The sequence below is a fragment of the Malus domestica genome, chromosome 01 (genome assembly GCF_042453785.1).
Source record: "Malus domestica chromosome 01, GDT2T_hap1".
In the NCBI taxonomy this organism is placed as follows: Eukaryota; Viridiplantae; Streptophyta; class Magnoliopsida; order Rosales; family Rosaceae; genus Malus; species Malus domestica.
This window is the reverse complement of record NC_091661.1, coordinates 32,222,036-32,233,774: the sequence shown is the minus strand read 5'-3', so window position 1 is coordinate 32,233,774 and position 11,739 is coordinate 32,222,036. Positions and strand designations below refer to the sequence as shown.

The 11,739-nt window shown below is 38.2% G+C and overlaps 1 protein-coding gene across 1 annotated transcript; it reads left to right on the top strand.

Annotated features, from left to right (window-relative positions):
- The first annotated feature begins 6,211 nt into the window (after window positions 1-6,211).
- LOC103417903 (cellulose synthase-like protein D3) lies at window positions 6,212-11,581 on the top strand. The gene is made up of 4 exons (XM_008356061.4): window positions 6,212-6,716; window positions 7,191-8,099; window positions 8,651-9,458; window positions 9,596-11,581. Exons 2-4 carry the CDS (start codon window positions 7,225-7,227, stop codon window positions 11,351-11,353), a joined length of 3,441 nt encoding a protein of 1,146 aa, XP_008354283.3. The 5' UTR covers window positions 6,212-6,716; window positions 7,191-7,224; the 3' UTR covers window positions 11,354-11,581.
- The last annotated feature ends 158 nt before the right edge of the window (window positions 11,582-11,739 follow it).

Sequence of the window (11,739 nt, the reverse complement as noted above, 5' to 3'; positions counted from 1 at the left end):
GTATTAACTAGCATGGTTGGGATCGGTCATTGGTGTGCTCTTGCCTTAGGGTTGGTTTGGTATTGCTGTGCTTTGAAAAAAATCTAATTATGTTGTGCTGTGAGGATAAGCAGCTGTGAAATAAAGCAGTAGAGTATTTGGTAAACTTTTTTGTAAAAGTACTTTTGAAAAAAAAAAAAACAGTATTATAGTGTTTGGTAAACTTTTATGTAAAACAGATGTGAAAAAAAACCGGTTTTTCAAAGCTGGGTTTTGCAGCTCTCTGTTTTTGGCTTTTTTCACCCAAAAACTGTGAAAAAAAGCTGAAGCTGAATGTTTATCAAACACAAAAAAGCTCCCAGTTTTCTTTTTTATACCCATTTTTTTCAAAATCACCTCAGTACCAAACCAGACCTTAGTAGTAGTGGTGACATCTCTCTCCCAATACTCCACAGGGTAGTCTGTACTTTGGAATTTTTAACTTTTATATCTCCGGTTTAGAAACAATGACCAAATCTTAAAGGCTAACAGCTTCAAAGTAGCATAGAATTTTCAGTCGCAGTTTTTTTTTTTTTTTTTTTTTTAGTACATCGATATTTTTACACTAAGGGGAAGGGAGAGTTCGGTTAAACCACATAATAGGCAGCCTAATTTGATATCGAATTCTTTATCCACAAAATTTAAACCTAAGACCCCTCACTTTCAAGTGGAGAAATATCATCGTACTAAGTGGTAATTTTCAGTCGCAGTTGATTGTGTGGGAATTGGTTATTCTTTAACTAGTGAGCTGCACCTGTTTGGATATTGGGCTGGTTATACACTCATATTGGGTGGGCCGCAATCGAGTTTAGGCATGTAGAGTTGGGCCCAAAGTATCTGTGTTGATAGTGACATGCTCTGTCTCTATCTCAATTCTCAAGTTCAAATTTCAAATGCGTGTTTGGAAAAGGAAAAGGCATCATCTCTCAATATAAAATGAATTTTCTATTTTCATGAAGGAGATCGTTATTCATGCAACTTTACGAGCTTGGTTTGGTAACTGGTTGGTTTGGGTTGGGTAAGACCATCTCCAGCCCTGGGCTAAAAGTTAAATTACCCCCTAAATTACCCCCCCCAAACACTCTCCAACCCATGCTAAAATTTTAGGCTAAATGCCAAATGCTATTTCTGGGCCAAATACCCCCCAGCTTTCCCCCGGGCTAAATGCGAAATGTTTATCGGAATTTAAATTTTTTTAGATTAAAATGTTCATAAAATTAATTTACAATAATCTACATATTTATTTAAAAAAAATTGATTTAAGAAAAAAAATTAGGCTAATTTCATTCTTTAATAATTCCGGGCTAAAATTTTATGGTAGAAGGGTTGGAGCAGAAAAGATGTTTCTGGGCTAAAAGCTAAATTTTCCGGGCTAAAAAAATTGGCTTTTAGCCCAAGGGTTGGAGATGGTCTAAAGAGACCAAATAAAGGTTTTTTTTTTTTTTTGGAGTATGATTCTCTCCACACTTCTTTCTGTCTGTGCTCATTTCGCATTCGATTCGCGTGCCATCTGCGTTTTTCCCTCACTTGTTATTCTCTATCCTTTTTTTCACATTTTACTTTTTGTTTTTTTTTCTCTATAAAAATTAATATATTTCAACCGATATGCTCTTAGACACGATCATACATAACATAGAAATCACACTCAAAAAGAGTGGACAATTAGGAAATCACACTCAGAAAGAGTGGACAATTAGCTAAGTAGTAGGTGTTGTAGCAAAATTGATTTGCAAAAGAGGTAAATCGGCCACATTAAAATTACCTTCCGGAAAGATCTGTTTGATATTCAAAAACTGCTCAGCAACAATCAGACAAGTGAGGAATGTTGGGATGAATCTTTTTATATTAAGGGGGGTGTATTCAATTAGGATTCTCAGAGAGTTTCAGGGAATTAATAATTCCAGGGGTATTCAATTAGGAATTTAAAAGATTTTATAAAAATCTTGGTGTATTCAATTGAGATTCTTAAAGACTTCTTACAATTCCCTATAAATTTAGGTGTATTCAATCATAACTTTTTGAAAGTCTCTAAAAGTTTAGGTGTATTGAAAAAGGAATTGGATTTTAACGGATTTGTGATTTGGTGGATTTTGGAGGATTTCAAGGTGATATGTATAAATACCAAAGAGCTTGGCAAATCTCACCTCAACCCTGGAAACTTTGAGAGATTTTGAGCATGCTGCTCTCTCCTCTCTAGTCTCCGTTCAAGCGAAGGTACAATCTCTGCAACTTCTTCCCCGTCTGCTTCCATTTTGTCCTTGTTGTGAAGGCTGCGAATTTGTTTCTTTTACCAAACAACTACGGCCAATGAAAATTCCCATATGCCCTAGATATCTTACAAATCTGGGATATGCAGAAACTGAACCAACAGACAAATATAAATTCAAAGCTTACTTGTCCAGTCTCCAATTTTTTTTTTTTTGGTTATTTTTTGGTTAGGCATGAGGAAAATTTACCTTGAATATTTTATCATCCATGTCATGCTAAGGAAAATTGAATATTTTTATGTTGTTCTTTCTAGATTAGTGGAAATTTATATAATATAGTTAGTCCACTGCCAAGTCTTCCAGTGCCAAGTCTTTCTATGTTAGGGTTAATAAAACAAAAATCTAACTACAGAAACCAAGCAGGTTTAAAACCCTAATTGAAGCTAAGAAACAAAGGGAAAAAACGACCTGCTCGTTTGTTGTTATAGTCATTATACTTGTTGCGTAATCCCTATTAATAATATGTCAATCTGTTGTCCCAATCCTTTTTATAGTCATTTATACTTGTAATCTCTATTATCATGTTACGCTTTTATAGTCCTTTTTAGCTCTATTTCGAGGTATTCGATATCATCTCCAAGATTTTGCTGGTAATGTTCGTGACCCCGTAAATGCGAATGAATTGTTTAATCTTCGACATGCTTCCTTGAGAAACGTAGTGGAGAGGATATTTGGTGTATTTAAATCTCGTTTCACAATTTTTAAGTCTGCACCTCCATTTCCAATTAAAACACAAGCAGAGTTAGTGTTAGCTTGTGCAGGGTTGCACAACTTTCTTCGCAAGGAGTGTCGTTCTGATGAATTTCCAATCGAACCAGAAGATGATGAATATGAAGATGAAGATAATGATGATGAACTAGGTAATCAAACTCAAGAGCAACAACGACATATTGATAATGCATGAAGAGCTGGCATAGCTACAAATATGTGGACAGATGCTGTGAATGATAGCATTCAAAGATGAGAAATAGAGAATTAATTGTTTTTACAGATTGGAGTATGCAAACACCTGGAGAGCAGCAATATAACCTGGAGAGTATTCAAACATGGTTGAACGCTGGATAAATCTTTTTGCTTTGAGTAGTTATGTTTATATAAAATTGTTGGGGTTTTTTAAAAAACTTTGATAGCTAGTTTATTTTGACACTAATCGATCGGGTTCCTCTTTCATTTTGATAGCTAGTTGAAAACATTGCATATGAACTTGGTATTGCAATTTGGTATTAGTAGGATGAAAATTTGGCTTCTAAAGAGAAGGAAATTGTTGATCAAATTCTCTTCAATTCTCTAACCCCATGTAAAGAATTCTCTCACAATTCATGTAAAGAATTTTCTCACAATTCATGTGAATTATCTGGAAGTTATAATTAATTCACTCAAAATCTCTAGGAATTCTTTTTTTTTTTCTCTCAAACTCTCTCAAATTCTATAAATTTAAATTCCCTGAAACTCTATGAGAATCCTAATTGAATACACCCCCTAAATTAATCAAATAGAAAGAGAGGAGAATCCCTCACCACTTTTTACTCTCTCCCAAAACAAAGAAAGGAGTGTGGGTGGGAAAACGGTGGGAATGCATGTGCTTGCTTGAATGGCGGCCGGGGGCGGGGGGCCCACGCGGTCACGGTCCTTCTATGATTACGCCGAGGCAGGAGGCAGGATGGTGGTGGGGGCCAACAACAAGAATGACAAACCATGGAGTAGACGTGCCCAACATTAATCGGATTTTGGTCCTCTTCTCATAACGATCCTATCTTATTATGTTATTATATAAAAGAAGCACTATTCTATTACACGGCAGGTGTTAACAAATTAGTATGACAATGACCAAACAAGTATTTAAGGGTCTATTTGCTACTCTATTTAAATTTAATTTTTTTAATTCAAAAATAATTTTCAAGTTTTAGACTTGAAAATTTTATTTGGTATAACTATTTTCAAAAATTGAATTCAAGACTAACTAAAAAAATATAGTATATTATCTAAAAACATAAAAATTGAAATTTTAGAATTTTTAAATTTAAACTCATTCATTTTCTCTTCCTCATCCCCTCTCATTCCAAATTCATCTCTCTTTTTTCTTTTTTCTCTTTTTTTTTAACCTTTTTCGTCTCTTATCCAATCCACTTTCTTCATTCTTTCGATTCTTTCGATTCTTTCTCTCCCTCATCTTCCTCTCTACCTTGTCTCATCCTCTCTCTTCTTTCATTCAATTATCTTTTACTTTCTTTATTTCTTTCTCCTATTTCTCCCTCTTCTGCAACCCTTTTTTTTTTATATCTTTGTCTAGTTTAAGTCGTAAGATTTAAAATTTTCAAATCGCAAATCAATACAGTTTTTGAATTTTAAAGAAAATTGTTTTAAAAAATATTTTGAAAAATGATTAAAAAAAAATTCAAATAGGATACCTAAAAATCCCTTATCATTTTCCATTTCACATCACGCATAAATAATTAACCAAGCGATGGATCTAAGCTTTTTGCGTTTTATTTTATATATAGAACATGACTACTCCTGCTGATGCTACTGATTATCGATTCATGACTATACACGACAATACATTTCATTTATTTAATTATTATTATTATTATATGGAATTTGGTATTATTGCTAATGCTGAGCGAGTGACAATAGATTATGTATGTAAGAAAACAACACAACTGGAAATCGTAATAGTATAATTTTACACGCTTTTCTTCTTCCTTTTTCTTGTTCAAAACACCGAACACGCATAAAACACCGAGCCAGCTCATTATTCACTGTCAGTATCTCTACAAATCAATACCCTTTTATTTTTATTTTTATTTTCCTTTTCTTTGTTGCTCCATGAATAGTAATATTACCGACCAAAAAAGAGATAAAAGCAATATCATTATCTCTTCAATCAATACCCTTATATCATTTTTCTTTGGATAACAATTCAAAAATCTCATTCTACACTCTTTACAAGTGTATTTTTCTTTCTAATTAAAAAAAATTTGGAGTGCAGAATAAAATTTTTGAAGTACCAATAACAATTCCCTTTCCTTATATTTGATAGAATCTTGAGTATTCAATGTCCAATTTCGACCCATAGGCCTCAAACAAACAACTACTCAACTCCATGTCCGCGTCCACACACCAAGAGAGTCAAAACTTCAACTTATATACATGGCAAAATCTTAGGCTTCCCATTTTCTTAATGAGATATCAATAATAAAAATGGAAAGATGCCTAAACTAAACTTAAGAGTGTCACACGCAATTAATTTGACACCACCATAACCCTTAAAACTAAACACCAATGACTGATTCTTTCTTTCTAAATGAATAATAATAAATTAATAAATCCAGAAATTCACAGTTGGAGGAAATCCACCACAATTCTAAGTTATACCCACCAACTCAGAACATTCTCTTTAATTGCCACCATAAAATACCATTGGGTATTATGAATTTTTTTGTTTATTTTTTTCTTTTTTACGAAACACTGTAATATTATGTGAATCAATAAAACAAAATGCTAATTATACTTTGAGGTTACTTTTATCCCTCAAGCGAACCTATAAGGTTCACAACACAAAATTGGAGGCGTATGGAGCCGAGATGCAAGGTGTGAGTAAGATTTTATATATTCTGGTAATCAGTCGAATATAATAATTTTTTTTAATGAGAGAATAGATTTTGACACGGTATGTGTTATATGGACAACAAATATGATACTCAGGCTCACATTAGGACGTTTGTTAAATAAATAAAAGAATTTTTCTTAAAAAAAAAAAGAAGTGCAAAATGATACAATATGAATACTTGTACTTGTAATTGCATCTTGACAATAATATGTTAACTTGAATGGTATTTGCTAAATTTTGAAATACAGGGTCAAATTATTACAATCCCTAAACAATAGGGGGGATTGTCAAAAGAGACAGCACCTCCCCCCCCCCGCGTTTGTATTGGGTCATTGACGTGTTTTTATTTTTTTATATTTTTATGAAAAATATTTAAAATTTGAAAAAAAAGAGTAATAAAAAAGTGGGGAAGGGAAAGCCAACAATCATGGGCTATTAGTCCTGCTCACGACTCACTCACTAAGTCCCTCCCAAACCCATTTGAACCCATTTCAGACAGGCAGAGAGAGGTTTTGTTTTCTCTTTCTTCCATTCCATCTTTTGTTCTCAAATGCTGCTGCCGCTGCCTCCTCCACCTCCTCCTCCTCCTAACCCTGCTGTCTCCTTCTTTACTCTCCTTTTCCTTGATAGATAACGCAACCCAACGGACAGTTGCAGAGAGAGAAAGACAGAAAGAAGGAGAGATTGTTTTGAAATTTGAATTGAACGCTTGCCCTTCTCTCTCTCGCCTCCAGCCAGAGCTTCGCTGAGGCTCTTTGCTACCTTCATCCTCATCCCCCTCCAAACAGATCTTTCGGATCTCTCTTATAAAGACGACGCAGGTAACCCTTCCTTCTTGTTCGACCTTGCTTTCCTTTCTTCTCGCATTTTGTTTGACCACTGTCTCAGCTCTTTCTCTTTTTTACTCTTACAGATTCGGACACGCTCCGCTTTTTTCTCCATTTGACAAAAAAAAAATAAAAATGTATAACTATTTTGTTTTTCTTCTTGTTGGTCGGTTTGGTTTCTTAGGAAAAAAAAATTGTCCATGGATTTCTGATGAGTTTTAGTTTTACACACTCGATGTGATGTGGATTCGATTCCATCTGGTGTTGGTTTTTAGTGTAGACTTGGTACTCCATACTGGGTGTTTCGTGATTTGTTGTCGAGTTTATGTTTGTGGACAGAGGATCATATTTTTACTTTGCGTTGCTCTCTTTTCGGTTATGATATTTACAGGATCCGCTGTTGAATTTTATTTTCCTTTTCAATTGTGCTAATGCAGTTTTGAATTTCTATTTCTTTGTGAAAAACAGGAACTGAGGATTAATCACTGGTACTGGTTCGAATATGGCTTCCAGATCGTTTAAGGCGAGCCGATCGAATCTATCATCAAACTCTGATATGCCTGATTCAAACAAGCAGCCTCCCATCCCTCCGACAGTGACATTTGGCCGCAGAACTTCCTCGGGTCGTTACATCAGCTACTCTAGGGATGATCTTGACAGTGAACTCGGGAGTGGTGACTATATGAACTATACAGTGCACATACCACCAACCCCGGATAACCAGCCCATGGATCCCTCCGTCTCACAGAAGGTCGAAGAGCAATATGTGTCTAATTCCCTTTTTACTGGCGGATTTAATAGCGTTACGCGAGCACATCTTATGGACAAGGTGATCGAATCTGAAACAAACCATCCTCAGATGGCTGGTGCTAAAGGTTCATCATGTGCAATTCCTGGCTGTGATGCAAAGGTGATGAGCGATGAACGTGGGGAGGATATTCTTCCTTGTGAGTGTGACTTCAAAATATGTCGGGATTGCTATGCGGATGCTGTGAAAGCTGGGGGTGGTATTTGCCCTGGATGCAAGGAACTGTACAAAATCACAGATTTGGATGAAGTGGCTGCGGATAATAATGCACGCCCACCGCTCCCACTTCCTCTGCCAAAAGTGTTGTCTAAAAATGAGAGGAGATTGTCGCTGATGAAGTCAACAAAGTCAGTGCTAATGAGGAGTCAAACTGGGGATTTTGATCACAATCGGTGGCTCTTTGAAACAAAGGGAACTTATGGGTATGGCAATGCCATATGGCCCAAGGAGGGAGGTTTTGGAAATGATAAAGAAGACGAAGTCGTTGATAGAACAGAATTGTTGAACAAACCATGGAGGCCACTCACACGGAAATTAAAGATACCTGCAGCTGTTCTAAGCCCATATAGGTACATATATTACCTTAAGATATACTAGGTTGTGATGGCAATCTCATATGCAAAACTTTAAACTTGAGAACATCACCATGCCACATTGTACTTTCGTTGAGATGCATTTCTAAATTAAGTGATAAGAAGATCTGATCCACAGGTACATATATGCAGTTCCGTTCCCATTAGAAGATAATAGGACTATAAGCACAAGGTAGTGATCACATGCTGTGATCAATGGTTAGTTTTTGAGATTGGAGAATGCATTCGACCTATGTGTCACCGCACCAAAATTTAATTGTCTAATGAGCAACATCTTGGTTTAGTTCTACTGATAGATAGATAGCTCCATGACCATTTATTTTGCATGGAATCATGGCCTCTTGTTTGGATTATAAATGTGCTACGAATGCTAACTTTTGACGAGTACTGATTATTGTAGGATATGTAGTGTGTATTCATCAAGTGGATGGTTATTCTATTGTTTATCTGCCTGGTGGCATTCCTTTTGAGGTCATTCTTTTCATTGTCTTGCGACTAATTGCTCTCTGTTGCTTTTGTGTACACAGGCTTCTGATTTTTGTTCGTATGGTTGTCCTTGCACTGTTCTTGGCATGGAGGATCAATCACCCAAATACTGATGCAATGTGGCTCTGGGGAATGTCAATAGTTTGTGAGATATGGTTTGCTTTTTCTTGGCTTCTTGACCAACTGCCGAAGTTCTGCCCAATCAATCGCTCGACAGATCTTAATGTCTTGAAGGAGAAATTTGAAACACCTAGCCCCAACAACCCCACTGGCAAATCTGATCTTCCAGGCATAGATATCTTTGTGTCCACTGCAGATCCGGACAAAGAACCACCACTTGTCACTGCAAACACCATCTTATCTATTCTAGCTACTGATTACCCTGTTGAAAAGCTAGCTTGCTATGTTTCTGATGATGGAGGTGCCCTTTTAACTTTTGAGGCCATGGCAGAAGCTGCTAGTTTTGCTAATATATGGGTACCATTCTGCCGTAAACATGCTATTGAACCCAGGAATCCTGAATCGTACTTCAACTTGAAGAGGGATCCATACAAGAACAAAGTGCTGTCTGACTTTGTCAAGGATCGAAGAAGGGTAAAACGTGAATATGATGAGTTCAAGGTTCGGATTAATGGACTGCCTGAATCTATACGCCGACGATCAGATGCTTATCATGCTCGGGAAGAAATCAAGGCCATGAAGCTTCAAAGAGAGAACAGAGAGGATGAACCAGTGGAGGGTGTGAAGATTCCCAAGGCAACATGGATGGCTGATGGAACCCACTGGCCAGGGACTTGGTTGACTGCTTCATCTGAGCATTCTAAGAGTGACCATGCTGGTATTATACAGGTATTCCTCTAGCCCCGGTAACCTATATTATTTTGTTCTAACTGCAGATGGTAGATTGTTCTTACATATTTTGGATGTGCACACTATAACAAGTAGGACAACTTGAGGCTTAACATTTATTTGCCCTGCTGATGCAGGTGATGTTAAAACCTCCGAGTGATGAACCGCTGCATGGAGCTGATGATGATGCTAGGCTTATCGACCTCACTGATGTTGATATCCGCCTTCCCATGCTTGTTTATGTGTCACGTGAGAAACGTCCAGGCTATGATCACAACAAGAAGGCAGGGGCCATGAATGCCCTCGTTCGAGCCTCTGCCATCATGTCCAATGGCCCGTTCATTCTCAACCTCGACTGTGACCATTATATTTACAACTCTCAGGCAATGAGGGAGGGCATGTGCTTCATGATGGATCGTGGTGGTGACCGCCTTTGTTATGTCCAGTTCCCTCAGAGATTTGAGGGTATCGACCCTTCAGACCGATATGCCAATCACAACACTGTTTTCTTTGATGTCAATATGCGAGCTCTTGATGGTCTTCAGGGCCCAGTGTATGTTGGAACTGGATGTCTCTTTCGTAGAGTTGCCCTGTATGGTTTCGACCCACCTCGGTCAAAAGACACTCACCCAGGTTGTTGCAGTTGCTGCTTTTCTCGTCGCAGAAAGAATGCCTCAGTAGCCAACACCCCAGAAGAAAACCGATCCTTAAGAATGGGTGATTCTGATGATGAAGAGATGAATCTGTCACTGCTGCCTAAGAGGTTTGGGAACTCAACTTTCCTCATTGATTCAATTCCAGTGGCAGAGTTCCAAGGTCGTCCTCTAGCAGATCACCCAGCTGTGAAGAATGGACGCCCACCTGGTGCTCTCACCATTCCCCGTGAGCTTCTTGATGCCTCTACTGTTGCAGAGGCAATCAGTGTCATTTCGTGCTGGTACGAAGACAAGACTGAGTGGGGAGAGCGCGTAGGGTGGATTTACGGATCAGTTACTGAAGATGTGGTCACTGGGTATAGGATGCATAACAGAGGATGGAAATCAGTTTATTGTGTGACCAAGCGAGATGCATTCCGTGGAACTGCTCCTATCAATCTCACAGATAGGTTGCATCAGGTTCTGCGCTGGGCTACTGGCTCAGTTGAGATTTTCTTCTCCCGCAACAATGCCCTCCTAGCCAGCACAAGAATGAAGCTTCTGCAAAGGATAGCATACCTCAATGTGGGCATCTACCCTTTTACCTCCATCTTTCTTATCGTCTACTGCTTCCTCCCGGCGCTTTCCCTCTTCTCTGGTCAGTTCATTGTGCAAAGCCTCAACGTTACTTTCCTGACTTATCTTTTGATCATTACTCTCACGCTATGCATGCTTGCCATCCTTGAGATTAAATGGTCTGGGATCGAGCTAGAGGAGTGGTGGAGAAACGAGCAATTTTGGTTGATTGGAGGGACTAGTGCGCACCTTGCTGCTGTGCTTCAGGGGCTACTGAAAGTTATTGCAGGGATCGAAATCTCTTTCACTTTGACTTCAAAGTCAGGTGGCGAAGACGAGGATGATGAATTTGCCGACCTCTATATTGTGAAATGGTCCTCTCTCATGTTACCACCGATAACAATCATGATGGTGAACTTAATCGCCATAGCAGTTGGGTTCAGCCGCACAATATACAGTGTGATACCGCAGTGGAGCAAGTTAATTGGTGGGGTGTTCTTCAGCTTCTGGGTACTAGCGCATCTGTATCCGTTTGCGAAAGGGTTGATGGGGAGGCGAGGGAGGACGCCCACCATTGTTTTTGTGTGGTCGGGGCTCATTGCGATAACCATCTCTCTTCTGTGGGTGGCAATCAATCCGCCTTCGGGTGCGAACCAAATTGGGGGATCATTCACATTCCCGTAGAAAGGAGGTCATTCTTTTACTGTTAAAAATCGTGTGGAGTTACATTCCTTAATTTGTTTGATAGCTGAACAAGTTCCTCCATTTGAATTTTGTCTGGCAGTAACCAACTTTTGGACCAATTTGAGTAATGACTGTAAGTTATGAAGTTGTGAATGATGGGGACCAAAGAGATAGGAGCAGGAGGTTGTTTTCTTTTTCTGGCTTTTTATTGGATGCCCTTTTAACTTAGGAGAATTGTTAATTTCAATGTTCCGCTTTCAATTTCACTTGGGCATTTCATATGTCCCTCAATTTTCACCGTCATTACTTGTCACCCGTAAATATTCGGGTGATGTTTCCGAATATGTTATTGTCGACATCGCTAGTCTGAAGGCCTTCTTATGTCA

What these genes read in the sequence shown, in the direction of transcription:
- LOC103417903 (XM_008356061.4), top strand. Translation starts at nt 7,225, where the DNA reads ATGGCTTCCAGATCGTTTAAGGCGAGCCGATCGAATCTATCATCAAAC. An exon ending in GCTGTTCTAAGCCCATATAG is followed by an intron (nt 8,100 to 8,650) that starts GTACATATATTA and finishes TTGTGTACACAG; the next exon opens with GCTTCTGATTTTTGTTCGTA. An exon ending in ACCATGCTGGTATTATACAG is followed by an intron (nt 9,459 to 9,595) that starts GTATTCCTCTAG and finishes CTGCTGATGCAG; the next exon opens with GTGATGTTAAAACCTCCGAG.